The 16,784-nt window shown below is 39.5% G+C and overlaps 1 protein-coding gene across 3 annotated transcripts in view; it reads right to left on the bottom strand.

The window, feature by feature from the left end:
• The window catches only part of TTC37 (tetratricopeptide repeat domain 37), a 78,266-nt gene that overhangs the window by 55,135 nt on the left and 6,347 nt on the right, over positions 1-16,784 (bottom strand). For 2 of the 3 annotated variants that reach the window (XM_006019706.2, XM_006019705.1), the window contains exons 5-12: positions 14,708-14,799; positions 14,084-14,156; positions 11,818-11,958; positions 7,990-8,088; positions 7,771-7,879; positions 3,240-3,380; positions 823-924; positions 81-220 (exon numbers count right to left, since the gene is read on the bottom strand). In XM_006019706.2, coding sequence (XP_006019768.1) covers positions 81-220; positions 823-924; positions 3,240-3,380; positions 7,771-7,879; positions 7,990-8,088; positions 11,818-11,958; positions 14,084-14,156; positions 14,708-14,799 — 897 coding nt within the window. The remainder of the gene's footprint in view (positions 1-80; positions 221-822; positions 925-3,239; positions 3,381-7,770; positions 7,880-7,989; positions 8,089-11,817; positions 11,959-14,083; positions 14,157-14,707; positions 14,800-16,784) is intronic. The other variant, XM_025199110.1, reaches the window with a different exon arrangement.

Raw genomic sequence — 16,784 nt, 5'->3', positions numbered from 1 at the left:
AAAGAGACTCAGCTTTTGGGTCCCAAATGCAACAGGAAGGGAACCCAATTTTTTTTAAATGTATCAGCTAAAACCAATACCTGCTCAAGAGTACTAATGGCGTCTTCTGCCATGTCAGCATCTAATGTTTTAATCAAAGCCTCTGCTTTCAAATGAAGCGCAAGATTTTTCTGCTCAAGAAGGCCATCAGGATCGCCGAGCTGCTCTAACATCTTAAGAGCTGTTTAAAAAAAAAAAAAAAGCAGCTTTTATTCTAGTCCTAAGCTAGCTTTAAAATGATACAATTAACTTGACATTTTTAAGCCTATTAGTTTCTGACAGAATTTGAACATTTCTAGAACCACATTTTTTATTTTAAGTTTTAATTAAGGGTCTCTTCTTCCATAAGAAAACAGAAAAAAAATATATTTTTTTTTAACTAAAGACTTTTTCAGAAGATGATAAAACTAACTGGCTGAAAGAGAAACAGACTATATGCTAGCAGCTCTCAGGTATACTGAAGACACTGGAAACAGTAGTTTGAGTATTGATACACTTGTAAAATTAAGTTTTATTTCATAGTATTTGAACCTTCTTATATGAGAAATTAGCTTTCCCTTTAGTTGTTTAGAGAAAACATATATTTTACATTGAAAGCAATGTTTAACTTGTTACCAGTATTTGTGCCAATAAACAACAGCCTCTCATCTAAAAAATTCAAGACAACATACCACCTGTAGAAATCAAATCACCTTTAAGAGGTAAGCCATGTAAATATAGTCAATTAGATATTACTTTATCCTTCTCTGTATAGGTTCTTTTGGGAAAGAAAAAAAAAATTACCATGATTGCAGGAAAACACAGCTTCTTTGTATTTTTGCATTTTCATTTGTGCCTCTGCCAGATAATACCATGCTGCTGGACACTGGCTGGTCTTCTGCAAACCTAGTTTTCAAAATTAAAGTTGGTTTAAAATAAAACCTGAGGATGCAAAATAGATTTGGTGGCTGTTGGAAGGCTGGCAGAATTCTATCCCATGTACACCATCATAAAATATCATGCAAAACAATACGAAACTCAAAAGACAGTTCTTCATTTGAGGCCAAGTTTATGATATTGTCTTGATGTTTACAGGAAGGGTTAAGTTAATATGGAGGTAAAAGTGTAAGTTTCACTATTATGCCAAGCTAACAGTGTCTATCCTCCTTCAGTAAATGAACAGAGAGGAAGAAAAATGAGTTTAGAGATGCATACATCTTGAATGCTCAAGAAGCAAAACAAAAGAGTTTCCATTTAACAGCAGAGGGACATCAACATCCCCTAGACTGTTTGAAAACTTCTCCTTGGGTCTTTGTCATCAGAAAATCTGCAGAAACTAATACAGTACAGCCAATACCCAAATTCTAAAAACAAAACCAAAAAGTTCCTCTTCCTTCCAACAGGAACTAGTGTTTTTTTTTCTCTTTTCAAGGACTTAAAAAGAATCACATGCCTTCCTGGATGGGACAAGATCACCATAGAGCCTAAGTGGCTGGAGTGGATGTCACGCTAAGAAGGGCAAGTAGGATGTAAATATTTTATAAAAGTGGCCCTAAATACCAGTTATCTTGGCTAATGCCAGTCATATATGTCTACCCATCTAAAGAGAAGTCAGCTTTGGCCTGGGGTGGTACAGACACTAAGGTGCATAGTTGACAGCCCAGAGGTTGCAAGTTTGAGGCCTCAGCAGAAGTGCTTGCAGTATGGCCCTGGCAGATTCCAACAAATCTGCAAATTCTGCTAAGTACCTTGTTGTACACTGAGGCAAAAAAGAAAGGAGAACTTTGGGCTCCGAGGATAACTAATAACTTATTTGTAAATGGAAATTTTAGCCTATCCGTTACTTAAAAATGGAGCATCTTGCATGTTCTGCGAAAAAGAATGCAAGTTATATCCACCACTAGCAGATTCGGCGGTCCTTACTAGGCCACAGCCTTAACTTCCATTTTGGCCTCAGTGATCAGAGGTACATAAAATTAACAGAATACACAGTATTTGCTTCTTTCACATCATATAGGTAGGTTCAGGTTTAGCAGAAGCAAATAACAAGGTATATGGAGAGAAAAAGGTTTATGAACAAGCTATACTAAATAAATCTGAAATCTGTGTTTATGAAGAGGAATGAATGAATGCTGTCAAGACATGTCTAACATACAAGTGTTTTTAAACAAGGTTTTTAAACAAGAGTGTCTGCTTTTCCAAATTGATCTTTCATTAAAAGCTGACTGTCTAAACACTTAAAAGGTATAGTGGCCAAAAATATGAAATATTTCAATCTATACATTCTATTGTGGTGCCTCATCTCCCCAGCCAGACTTCATCATCATACACTATGACTTCTTCTTGATAAGGAGCAGACACGTGTCCTGGGATACAGTCTGATTGGAGAGCCCAACCCACAAAGGTGGGTTGATCTACAATGCCCAGGAGACAACCCTACAATACTAGTGAATTAAAATGTCAGAATTCAGCTTCTAAAAAAAATTTATAAATGAGACAAAAAACAAAACCAAGAACCCACTCTTGTTTGCCAACCAGTTCTACACACAGACTATTTTAAAAAGAACCCTGTCATATCTCATTATAAGCAAACTCAAGTCAAATCCTCAATGGTTAGTATAGAATACTGTAGTAGTTATAGCTGCTGTAAAAAAAACTCTAAGCTGGTTTTTCGATGCCCACAATAAAGAATATTTAGTGTAAAACTGTAAAAGAAAGTTCTCTTTTAAAAAGGGATGTCATTAACTTGGAAAGAAAAAGCTATCCCTGTTCAGTTTCCTCTTAATCAGTTGTATTCCAAGCTGCCAGAGTACAACTGAAAGATTAGGAAGATGTTCATTATAGCTTACACCTGCCCTTGATGAGGGGAAAAAGAATCATGTTCCCTCTGCTTTTTATTTGTGTAGAACTTTAAACAACAGTTCAGAAGAAAAAAAAAACCACACCCCAGCAAGTTGGAAAAATTAAGAAAATACTGTTAGAGCTTAATCATAGAACCAAAAAGGAAACTTACGTGGAACGTAGTACACAGTTACTCAACTTTTTTTTTTGTTACTGGTTAGATTTCAGGTTGTCAACATCTTTTAAAAATGCATCTTGCCTGGCTGATTTAGAAGATAATGAACTAATTTTACTTTCCGCTCAATATTTTAAAGGTGACCCATACAAATTAACCGTTGCACACAATAGAAATAGTTATCTTTGTTGTATTACATGTTTACCTTCAGACAGAAGCTTAGCAGCCTCTTCATATTTTTTTTCTTGGAGGGATTTGATGCCCAAACCAATAAAGCCAGGGCCACTGCTTGAGTCCATTTCCATAAGCCTGCAACAAAAATGCAGGGCTTCTTCAGTGACAGTACCTAGTATAATAAAGAGAAGCAATTTATCATAACTGCAGTTTGATAAAAGCTATAGACAACAAAAAGCTTTAATATATTTAACTCAAGAGATGCATAAAGAAATCAATTTACTTCAGATCTAGTTTGAGATCTAGTTCTCAAACTTAAAAGTAGCTGAGTTTTTAGTAGCAGCTTCCTAAAATACAGCAGCTATTTTTTTTCCAGAAGTGTTATACACCAACTGAAGAAACTGCTGCTCAACACCATCAAGCCATATGCCAAAAATGTTAAGCATGTAGATGCTGGATTTAGCCACTCATATTAAACTACTAAAAGGTACACACCCTCATCAAGGGAAATGCCTCCTGGCTGATTGTCATCTTAGCCCAGCTGAAGATCTCACAAAGACCTGCCCTGAATTAGTCAAAATTAACTCTTCCCTGAAAGAACATTGTGTGATCCAATTTTCTCAATCTCCTTCTGCAGCTGATTGCAAGATTCATTACAGTGAACTTGTGGAACAGGCATTCTCCTCTAACTGCTGACCAAACATCATACCCATTACACTTACATTTAGTTCTGCCTGTAGATTGAATACTTCTTGTTTAGAAAAGTTGACAATGCTCACACCATTAGACTTAAAATTATCTTTAACCTTTATCTTTGGAGAATTAGGGATATCTTTCTTTGGTATAACAGTTAACTTTAATTTGCTTATGGCCAAAGGTGAAAAACACTACAGGTGGGTTGACGGAATGGTATAATAAAGAAACAGATCATTTAAAGCACTGTGGTCTAGCTATAGCAACTCAGTGTATTAATACATAACATTTTCAAAATCCAGGTGTTCTTATTGATATGGACTGTGAAAAGGGGTAGGACTCACAAAGTACATACAGAACAATGATGTATTAACTCCTACTCTTTAGGGAAAAAGTCATTTGTAATGATGACTGGTTAGAGCTTTTCCCTTAACACATGATCCTCACTCATCTTAATTTCAAGCTTAATTCTGGTCTTTACTTATCAGACACCTGCATAATTTCATATAATAAAGGCTTGTGATTTGGTACTCTAGCAGTTATGATTAGTAAGAACAGGACTAATATTTCAAACAAAAGTGTTTATTTTTAGCTACTAGATACAGATAGGTTCTCTCTCACTGCTGGACTTCGACCAGACTTCAAACATGGTCCTTTGCATCACGAAGCTGCTACCTTTGAATAAGACCACTTATGCACCAAGAAAACTGTCTTTCAGCAGACTTTAAACTAGGGATAAGCAGTCATGGCATAGAGAAAAATCAAAATTATGATTTCTTGCCTTGGCTGCAGCTTTCAATATTTTGTGTTGTTTTTTTTTTATGTCAGCTAGGATTCAGCCTCTTGAACTTGCTCCCTACCCCTTTCAAAACATCTAACTGAAAGTTCATGCCTGATGGTCTTAGAAGACTCTATAAACAGGGAAATGCCAGAGGAAAAGGACTGAGCTACATAAACACTTGCTAATTAGAAATTAAAGTAGAAGAGAGTAACTTAGATGCTCTCATAGCAGACACATTTCATTTCAAACACTTGTAAAACACATGAAGTAATATACAGATTGGTGAAACACAGGTCTTTACTGAATCAGAGACAAAGAAGAAACAACAGAGGCCATTGTTTCAAGAAGTCCACTCAGGAATCTTTACAAAGATGAATGTTCCACTCTATCTATACATGGAAAGAGGAAAAGGTGCCTTTTTCTCCCCTTACAAAGTTAACGGGTACAGGAGAGCTGATCATTTGATCTAGTGCCAACCTGCCCATTCCATTCTTCCCCATTTTTGTAGGGGTGGGGAAGGTTATTGTCAATCCTTCATAAGCTGCAGGCAAGACATCTTCCTAGATAATCAAGAAGACTTAGGTTAAATGAACACGACATGTATACATTAATGTAATGTGAAACATTACATGCTGTGCGATATATCAGCTGCTGGAGCAATCCTCATGCTGTGTACAGACCGGACAGGTACAGTTAAATCAGATAAGTTTGTGTGAAAACTCTCATATTTTACAAATGCAGTCCTTTATACACAAGAATCAGTCTTTAATACTTAAACTAATACTTATAGGTAGAAGTGCTGTACTGTGTCAGACCACAGGTCCATCTAGCCCAATAACCTGTATTTCACAGTGGCCCAGTGGATGCTGATCAGCTCTCCTGTATATATATAATCCAGGGTCTATCCAGACTGATCTGTCCCTTGCTCCTATTCCACGTTAGCAAACTACTGTCAACAGCCTGCCCAATAGGGCCCAAAGGCCAGCTTCTAATGTCCTCCAACCAACATTCTGGTGCACTAGATAGAGAGGCTCTGTGGGCTGAACTCAGCCCGCAGGCCATCTGTTTGACATCCCCATTCTAAACAAAGCTTTAGCTTTGTAAACATGGCTGCAAACATTCCTTACAAATATAATTGACTGATGTTAAATCTCCAAGTGTGCACGTGTGTGTGTATTTTATGTACATGCACACACATATATAAATATATACAAAAAGTTATAGCATCATGCTATCAGAAAAGAGAAGATAAACTGGAAAGATTCTACTCCTAGGTCACAAATTTTAAACTTCCATAACTGTAAATAGGTATAATTATTTTCCTACTTCTTTGGGTTCACTACTCCAGCCCTATTCCTGGGCTGTTTGGCAGAGCTCAGAAGACAAGGAAAAAATAGCTTTAAGTCATATTTTATGCTCCCTCAAGTCTGAGCTGGAATGACAGTATAGGTTACCTTAGGGCCATGTATTTAGAGGCTTAACTAGAAATTAAGGAGCTTTATCTTTAAAGTTTACATCTTCAAAACTCTGGGATAAGTTTTTTATAATTGTTTAATTAGAACTCCGTGTTGTTTAACATTTAAAAAAGGTAAGTAAAAACAAACCAATAATACTTGGAAAATACGTTTATCTTCTGTGTCAACATACGCATTATATTTTCTGATCTTTGCAGTGTGGGCTATAACTCTTTATATAAAAAAGCAGCAGATGTGAACACATGCCATAAAATCTGCAGCTCCACTATTAAGAAATAACTTCAATAGCTCTGATATGTTAGTTCAGTATGGAATTCTGGGCCCTGACCCCACAAGAAAAGCGACACTGAGAGCTGCAAGAATTGATGGGGGATCAGTAATGGGATAATTAAGGTTCATTTTAGTAAGATTGGTCAGAATATAAAGGAAGCTAGAAATAATAAAGGACTCTCACAAAGAGAAATCAATGTAGTGCTTTTATGCTGTTTTGTTGTGATATGTCCTAAAACTGTGTACTATTACTTCTGACAAAGGAATTATTCAGATTTGATTTGTCTTTCTGGTTTCCTTCAATTAGGATAAACACTGAAATTAAGACTTCTGTATTATTTCTTTCACGCAGCCTACCTCACTGGACACAAATCAGGGGATTATGTAGCTTTATTATTTGAAAAGCACAGGAACTTCTGTGTAGCTCTAGAGCACATGTTTCTGAGTTTTATGTGGCGCTCTGTTATACAGATCATGTTTAAAAATAATTTTGACTGGTTAACTTTAAAGTCACTTCTGGTCCTTTGAAATTATCAACTGTGGCACCTAAAAATAGTGGCAAAAATCACTAGTCACTTTGAAAATGTAAATCCTGACCTCCAGTACAAGTACAATATTAAAGCTATAGTGACTACTGAAAAATGATTATGTACATTTTAAAATCCTAGCACTATCAAAGACAGCATGCTGCCCTCAAAAAGTTTAACCAAAAATCTGTCCCTTTTCCTGTTTCATTCAAATACCCATTTACTTGCCCTGCACCTGCAAATCTTTCAGAGAAAGATTCATAACCCTCCTACCAAAGGAAAGATATTTTCTGGGTCACAAATCACCTGACTTTGCCTTTATCCAGAGCTTTAACTGTCATTAACCTTTCTACCGAAGATAAGCTAACAGGATTATCTTCAAGCTCATTAAACTAGTTTTCACATTTTTGGAGAGGCTGTTTTTGAGCTTTGTGAAGCACTGCCCCAATAAGATTTTGTATGCTGCAAACTAAAGAATCATGATACCAAAACCAGATATAATAAAATATTACTTTTTTTTAAAAAGTCACTTCATAGTACAACAGCACCAAGTTTCACAGCCCTGAGACACTGTACTTTAGGTCAGAACTACCTTCCTCTCCAGGCTGGTGGAAACATAACATCTAATTGAAATGATATCCTCAAATGGAAAATGGTGAAAGCTGTCTCAAACAGCATATTCCATCAGCCAACTGAAGGAATAGACCATGAAGGGTTAGTTCTGTTGTGAGACATGATGGGATAAAAGGGAGAATGGCTACAGAACTGAGAGGCAACATTTGTAGTAACAGAAATAAACAAAACCATCCTACTCACCTGACTGAATAAAGTGCAAGCAGAGTATTTCTAAAGGATAACTCAAGGTAGGATACAAAACCATCATGTCATCACAGGCCTTCTTCAACCTAGCTGTTTCATGAGGAAACTTGAAAGGAAAAAGATAGGAACAGCTTATTTAGCTATTCATGTGTTACTAAACAGGAAAAGATTCTTTTTTGTGTTACTAAAAAAGAATACAAGTAATAGTGGCCTTACTTTTGACAAACACTGAATGAAATCTCTGTACAGAATTTGATGGTCTTCACTGGGAATCATGTCTGCAGAGTTCACTGCATGTTCAAATGCAGTCAAAAGCTGTAATAAGAAGTCAGTAAGTGTACTGCAGTATGAATAGGCATGAAATGTAATAAATATTGAACATATGAAATTATTTAATCATTTTTCAGAAAGATATAATGTATACTAAAACAGTTATACTATGAAAAGAGAAAAAAATACATAATAGAGGGGTTCTTTAAACAGTATTCAGATACGCTCAAGTCCAGCTATGCCTTTAGGTGGGTAAGTAGCACTTAGGTGACTGAAGTGAGCCATGTAAGTGACATTTTGGACCACTTGAATGGATTTTAGATCCTCTTGCCCCCAAGAAGAAGCATAACTCCATATAAACTGCAAAAAATAAAGGCGGCTAAAAACCTCCTATGTTTTACCCCAAAAGCCTAGTGGATAGGGCACTTAACTAGGGAATAGGAAAACTGGGTTCTAAGCCAGTGATTCTCAACCAGGGTGCTGTAACATTCTTATAGGTCTGTTGCACATATTAGCACCTACACAATTCACAAGATAAACCCAGAGATTTCAAATAGGAATCTTTAGTGTTAAACATGTTCTGATCTGCTGTGATTTCTCTGAACTATGCAACAGAAGAATTGCTCTAGTATTTTTCTGTAGTCAAAAAACTGACTCAAGGCTAAGAGCTGGCATTTTCCGAGGTGTGCCTTGAGTCTAAAAACGTTGAGAACTACTGTCCTATGCCCTACTTTGATCTAAACCTATAGCTCTCACCTCCTAGAAAAGTGCTTGAAACATCAGTGGGTCAGGCATTGCTAAGAATCTCTTCCACTCTCCTGTTGAAGCTGAGCGAGTGTTTAGCCAAAAGGAGATCTGTAGGCCAGAAAGACCAGAATACCACTTACATGACTAATTTTAAAGTGCTATTTACCAACTTAAAAGAGAATTGGATTTGAGCCATAGTGTTCAAACGGTAGTAAATCTACTGCTAGTCATTGAAGTACAGAGGTGTTAAGCCATGTTAGTTTGAAGTCAGGTAGGATGTAGGGCAGACATCCTGCTTGGAAACTAACTGGTTCAGAGACATGAGCTTTCTCAGACAACAACCTACTTCAACAGATGCTACCTAAAGTACTAAAATAATGTAATATAGGCACTAGCATAATACATATGCAAACTAAACAAACGTGAAACACTATTTATCATGGAAGCTTTCAGATTTAAAAAAAGCATTAAATATTGTTATGCTAGTTGTCATTTTGACTCTCCTAGCTTTTGTGCCTTTAAGATGGGACCTCAGCCCTGATCATAGGTACAACTGTTTTTTTCTTTTACCTACCTACATACACCCCGCCCCCCTATGTATAGATGTATGTTTGAAGTATAACAACATATGGCCACAAGAGACCTCCTTGTAAGTCCTTAACTTCTGTCTTGGAAATAGCGCAAAATCCAAAAAGCATGGATGCTACTACACCTACCTGTGCCAATCCTAATTTTAAGTGGCCTGCTCCCTGATGCAGAATCAAAAATCATGTTACATACATCATACAGTACCTGGGGAGACTTGGGCATCTTAAAATATAATGCAAAAGAATCAGCACATGGAATAGGGAGTTGCCTACTTTTACTCATAAGGAAATGCTGAGGAAAGATTTGTATCTTTAATCTTACCTCTCTCCAAGATTTGGGTACCTTATTAAAGCCTGTACTGAGATATCTTACTCCATTTGAGATTCACAGCTCAGAATCCTGTCCTGGAGGTAGGTGCCTTTTCATAAAATTACTCAAAAGGCAAAACACTCAGCCAGGAAGTGAGAAATCCAGAATAAGGCCCTCATCTACCTTAATGCACACCATTTACACCTATTACTTTTACCTCCCAGGAACATGCACTATCTAGTACAGTGATGCTCAACCTTTCTGGCTGGCATGCAGGATGGACAGTGCCCTGTCTGTCTGTGGGCTGGATCCAGCTGGTGATCCTGATCCTGCTATGCATGGGGAAGGCGCTGTGGCCCAGCTCCATGGGGAGAAATAGGTGGCCCAACCTCAACCCAGCTGCACGTGGAGAACAGGACATGGCTCACACCTGATGCAGCCCTGTGGGGAGAAGGGCATGTTGCTTGGCCCTGATCCTGCCATGTGTGGGAATGGGGCATGGCCCAGCTCTGCAGAGAGAAAGAGGTGTGGCCTGGCCCCACTCCAGCCACACAAAGGGGGCACAGCATAAACGACATGTGCCCCTGGCAGTTGGGTGGGGCACGGTGGCCGCGGGAGCACGGCAGCAGTAAGCTGGAGCTCCCGGGGAGAAGTGGCAAGCGCCGACCAGGGGTTGGTGAACACACACAGACGCTGCTGGCAGTGTCGGCAGTGACCCACAGCAATCGCGGCCTGTATGCAGATGTCGGTGGTGGGGTAGCAAGCGGTGACTGCCCACAGTGTCAGTGGCACCTTTTGGTACGGGGTGCACTACCACACTCAGGGGGTGCATGTACACCCTACATGTCGCCCCTCCAGTCAGCATGGCAAAGCTCCAGTCTGCGGGGGAAAGGAGGCATGGCCCAGCTTCAGTTTGGCTGTGTGGAGGGAACAGGATAAGGCCTGGCTCCATAGGGCTTGGGAGTGTGGCAGCAAAGGAAGGTGGTGGTATTCACTGCCACTGCTCCCCCACTGCCCAATTTCCCAACCTGTGGGGAGGCCTGTGGGCTGTATGCTGTGGCTCCATGGGCTGGAGGTGAGCACCCCTGGTCTAGTATGAGGCTAGGAACACTCCCCACCTTTCTTGCTGGAACTGCTCCATTTTGCAAAAGTAAAGTATTCCAGATTTATTTAGCCAGACAGGGAGTAAGAGAGAACATGACTCCTTAACCTAGTGTTTAGGGCTTTTACCTGGTGGTAAAGGAACTATTTATGTATTTTAGCCAATGAATGTTTGATACAAAATCTATAAATAGCCTATAGAGTGGGGACTGAAACTTGCTGCTTTTCTCCAACACAAGATCAGTATCCTAACCTAGAGAATCATGCTCCATCTTGCTGATGCAATGAGTTCTTTTTGGCTAATTAAAAAAAATGTCAGGAGGTGATGGGAGTAACCCTTTTTCTTTCCCCACCCCCTCCCCAAGCGACTACAGTCCTACTCATTAGGGTACTCTCTCTGCAAGAGATGTGGGTTTGAATCTTCCAGGGAGAAAAAAGCAGTTTACCTAGGTCCTCTCCATCCTGGACAAGGCCTGTAACTATTAAGTTATTGTTTAGATGGGGTGAGGTGGAATGGTACCACTACCTTTTAAATTTTGAAAGAAAGCAGGTACCACCACAGCATTTTGTGTGGATCCCAACCTGGCAGGCATGCATGCAGAATGCCTACTGAAGTGATCCCTTCAGGAGTGATGGCAGGGCAATGCTTTTCTTGGAGTCAAAAGAGTTTTAGGTATGAGATGCACTCTGACCACCTTCTCAGCCCTGTTAAGACAGAGATCTTTCTAATCATACACAGAAGCAGAATGTTAGATACTGGGAGACTTTTAATGTGGGAAACTGAGGTGGCAACACAGTTTAGGTAGCAATTAAGCAAGAGTTTTCGGGATCAAAATTTGGACTGAGGTACCTAAATTCTACTGCAGATACTGGTGTTCTTTTTTGGATCTGGCCCCAAGTGATTATGTGCCAAAGGGGAATATTTTCAAAATTCACTTTTGAGCCCTAGGAACATTACTGAAAGTTAAAAAGCACTTAAGAAATTTCCATTCAAACCTAGCTGTGTAGAGCATAAGTGAGAAACTTTACCAATTGCTGTGTCTCATTATCTTGATTCTGTGTACTGTCTGCCAGTAACTGGATCATCCTCTTCCATAGCTGGTGAAGCTCTGCATTATCTACACCTTCCTCCTGCTTTATCTTAACCAATTTGTGCCATGTCCGAGCTGCCTGTCAATAAGAAATACACTTTGAAAATCAGAGGCTTTATGTGACCTTTCCAAATTATATTAACACCTTAACAATGTGAGTAGTTACTGTTTCCTAATTTAAGTGGCCAGGAGAGCCAGAAAAATCAGGGCTAGTGAGTTAGTACTATACAAGTTACTTTACAATGCTGTTTAGTATAGTGAATAGGACAAGGAGTATTTGAACTTCTGTATTAGTGACACAGCTTACAGTTTCTAAAATTGACTATTTAACCTTGTATAATAAAACACTACTACAAAAGAAACCCTTCAAGTGTTTCTTGTAAAAAAGTAATTTCTACTTTTACATACAGTGAAAACAGCATACTAACCACGTACAGTAAGCAAAGTTCTTGCTGGAAGCACACAACAACATGATCATAGACCATGTTTGTTAACACCAGTGAGGAAAAAAATTGCATCCCAAACAATATTATTTTTTCTAACAGTAAAATGGCTCAGCATCTACTTTTGATTGAGAATGAATATCTGAGAGTACTGTTAACAGAAGTGGAACAATGCAAGTGTTATCCAATCCCAAAGAAACCCCATTTATAAAATGTGAATTTGAACACTAGAAGGTGGACCACATAAAGGCTTATGAGTTTGCAACTGGCATTAAACTACTGAAGTCAAGTCTTGTTGCTCAGTAAATAGAGACTTGTGTTTTCATAGATCAAGAAATTTCAGGTTTGACCCCCGATGCTGATGAATGAAGCAGGGGTGTTATGTTCCATCTACCTTTCACTGTTTTTAAAGGTTTGAAAACAAGTATACATTCCAAAATCTCCTGTGTCATATTGAGGCTATCCTTTAATCATAACCAAAGAATTCCTTAGCCAAAAACTACTTTTTTGAGAGACAGAGACTAGTGTTAAATTCTCAGCGCTTCAAAGAAATTAAAATTCTCCAAAGAAACAGAAGTAGGTGAAAAAATTCTCTAGAAAAAGGAAGTACAAGATTATATCCTAATAATGCATGAACATGAAGGTACAGAATTAATGCTAATGCACCCTTTAATATGGCTATAAAAGGGTGGCTTGCCTCTTTAAGGGCAAGGTGGTCTGGGGGACCAATTAGGAAGTGGTCAATTTTTCCTATAAAAAGCCTGAGAAAGAGCCTGAGGAGAGCTTATAGGGAAGAGAATGGCTTTTCCAAGATGGTCTTAACCAGTGGTGACTGTCGATAAAGTACTATATACCCCAATTGAAAGGCAAAGGGTACTGTTCTTGTTTATACACTTTCACTTTATTTTAAGGCGAATCATAAAAACTGTACCCTTAAAGAAACTTTGGGCTTCTTTCAGCCCTTTCTAGACTGGGGCAACAGGTCACCTACTTAAAAGAAGACAAGCAACACCCTGTTATGTGGTGGTGAGCATAGTTAAGTAACTAGCTCCTGAGCGAAGGGAAACAAAGCCATCAAGTCTTCGTTGGCTGTGAGGCTCCTAAGCTACTTGAGAGATGGGGGAGGTAGGGAATGACTTCAGGAGTTGTAGCTCCAGTTTCTGGAGGCAGGCAAACAACAAAAGCAGAGCCTGGAGACTAAAGAGGCACAGGTGGATTTTCAGCTGTAAATAGGAATGCTAGAAAAGCAATAGCAAAAGTTTATAAAGCTCTTGTAGGAAAATGTCAGAAGCCACAGATATGGAGAAGGAAGACTCTAAAGACCGTGACGACTGACATCTGGTATGTTTTGTCTGTGGGCAGAAGGGGCAGAAAAAGAGGGGTTGCCATTAGGAAAACTGCTGTGAATGTTGCTCTGTGAAGTAAAGCACCAAAAACCTTAGGAGACACTGGGTGGCATTTGCTGTGTTGTGAAAGTGTAGGCAGAGGAAAAAAGGGGTGCATTGGTCTTGTAAGGGATGGACTCTTTGCACAACACTATTCCAAAAAAAAAAACAAACCCTCAGGTTATCCTACCATGCTAATAAAGAAGTTTCAGGTGAAACTGATATCATTTCTAAAAATGCTTTCTTTGTTAAGGTTTGTCAGTTCAATAGATTCTTCTTTCCACCACCAAATCCTGAGACAGAAGTAAGAGGTTTACAAAGTAGTGTTCTTTACTAAAAAAAAAAAATCTCTAGAAAGGAGAAATTGGTGACCAACCTCCAAATGTTTCTTTTCTTGGTGATACAGTTCCACAAGCTTTTTGCATACTTCACACCATTTCTGCTTGTCACTATGAAGACATGAGACATACACACTTCAGTCCATTTTCTAAAAGACTTAAAGCAATGTTTCCACTACCAACTTGAAAACTAGTCACATTCTAACTTTTTAAATGTGAAAATTAACTTGTTTTGGGTATTACTGCTGGCAATAAAATCTGGCAATAGGAATATTCCAATCTGTTATAGGAGTGCACCACCGCAACTTTTTTTTGTTTGCCGCAAGAAACTGAACAGACATACTAATGATATTTATGCTACTAACTGAGTTAGATACTTATTTAACACATTAGGCCAATAGATATAAGCACGACATGACAACAATGCATGATATTACTAAGTTAGTATTTATTCTATTTTGAAAAGAGTGGTAACTTGCATCTAGTTCTATTTCACATTCTACACAAACCATAGGTGGGGTAAGGCATTGCACTCTATCACAGGAGTTAACATTTAATATATCTTTTTTTATGATGCTGTTAAAGCTGGGCTTTTCCCTATATAATTAGAATTGTATGGTAACAGCATAGAATATTGAACTTGAAATTTAAATATTCCTTACCTTTCATAAAGTTCCAAGAGCTTTTGATAGACACTGGCCAAGTCTCCTTTTGCATCAGTTTGGTTAGATTTTTCATACAAATTTGCTAAACCCTAAGTAAAAGTAAAATGGACCTTTTTAGCTTCTACATCTGATGCCCGAAAGATCAATTGAATGCATGATGGCAGGCTGCATGTGTAAATTAATCCCAATACTTTCAGAGGGGTTCAACATAGGTAAAGGGATCTGCCTGTCCACATAGCACTGCGGATTCAGAATGACATGAAAATGGTAGTTACAAAATAAAAATGCAGCAAGCTTTTTCCTGATTCCATTTCTGAAATTACGAGTAGAGTAGAATATGGAGTGAGACATAAGTTTGTTATTGTTTTACATTAGCTTATAGACCAATAATAAAACCACGTGAATTGTGAGAAATGGCAGGAAAAACGTTCAATGTCCCAATATACTACTATTTTGCACTAGTTCAATGAAAGGTCAAATTTAACTACCCAATGATAACTCAGAGAAAAATGTCAGGCCTTATTAGTTGGTTACGATTCTTTCTCTCTCTCTTTATAGTTTAAAGAAATACAAATATTAAGTTTAAAATATACTAACTATTCCCTTTTCTTCTACAGAAAGAACTGGCCTCCAGCCTGAAGTTTCACCTTGCGCTCAGAGAGTGCAAGTGCCTGTTATAACAGCTTTATTATAGGATGTTGCATATATAACTTAATGTACATCTCTCTCAAGAGTGCATATTACCTATTGTCATGGGAGAACAAGATAGAAATGTACAAACTAGAAAGGGCTGTCAAAGAGCAACTCACATAGTCAAGAATTAGCCTTGGGGCAGAGAAAGGTCAAGCAAAGGCACTATGGGTCAAACTTCAAGGGAGGCAAGGCGAAAGGGATCTTACGGTGGGTCTACTATAGACCACCCTGCCAAGGGGTTGAGATGGACCAGGATTTCTCACTACAGCTTATGGAGGCAGTTGGGTCTAAGGATGTCGTTGTCATGGGGGACCTAAACTACCCAGATATCTGCTGGGAGGAGCAGTCAGCCAGGTCTGACCATTCGTGTAGGTTCCTAGCTGAAATACAAGACCTCCACCTTATCCAGGAGGTGCACAGCCCCACTAGGGAAGATGCCTTGCTGGACCTGGTCTTGGCCACTGGGAATAACCTGGTGAGGGGACTGCAGGTCCTTGACCACCTGGGTGACAGTGATCATCACCTGCTGGAATTCACCATCCAGCGCAGGGTGTTGAGGGCTTATATCAAGACTAAAGCCCCTGACTTCAGAAGGGCCAACCTTCAACAAACTTAGGAGATTAGTGGGGGAGGCACTGAGGGCCCAAAAGGTAGAGGAGATGGGAATCCATGAGGGATGGTAATACCTTAAGGGGACAATCCTCCAGGCTTAGAGTATGACAGTCCCTGAGAGAAAGAAGCGGGTAAGAGTGCTCTGAAACCCCCATGGCTCAGCAAAGGCATTCGAGAATGCCTGAGGGCCAAAAGGGAGGCGTACATCCAGGGGAAGAGAAGGGCTATCACCAAGGAGGAATACTTCTCCTTGGCCCGCCAGTGTAGGATGGCCATTAGGAAAGCCAAGGCGGGGGTGGAGCTCAGGCAGGGGCTAGCGACCAGGATTAAAGACAACAAAAAGTCCTTCTTCAAATACACTGGGAGTAAGAAGCAGGCACCGGGTAATGTAGGGCCCCTGTTAGACTCAAATGGTAATCTTGTGGCTACGCCAGACGAGAAAGCTGAAATCTTTAACAAGTTCTTTGCCTCCGTTTTCTTGGACAGGGAACAGGACAGCTCTCCCACCACAGGAAGGGGCAATCTTGAGGATAGCACTGCCAGGCCTCGGGTCTGCGCAGAAGTAGTTAGGGATCTTCTGGAAGGGCTAGATGTTTTCAAATCTGCGGACCCTGATGCCCTCCACCCACGGGTGTTGAGGGAGCTGGCGGGGGTCATTGCTGTGCCCCTGGCCCAGCTGTACAAGCAATCGTGGTCCACGGGCCAAGTGCCCGGAGACTGGAAACTAGCTAATGTGGTCCCCATCTATAAGAAAGGGAGGAAGGAGGAC

This window comes from Alligator sinensis, unplaced genomic scaffold (assembly GCF_000455745.1).
Source record: "Alligator sinensis unplaced genomic scaffold, ASM45574v1 scaffold223_1, whole genome shotgun sequence".
Lineage (NCBI taxonomy): Eukaryota > Metazoa > Chordata > Crocodylia > Alligatoridae > Alligator > Alligator sinensis.
This window is presented reverse-complemented; position numbering and strand designations above follow the sequence as displayed.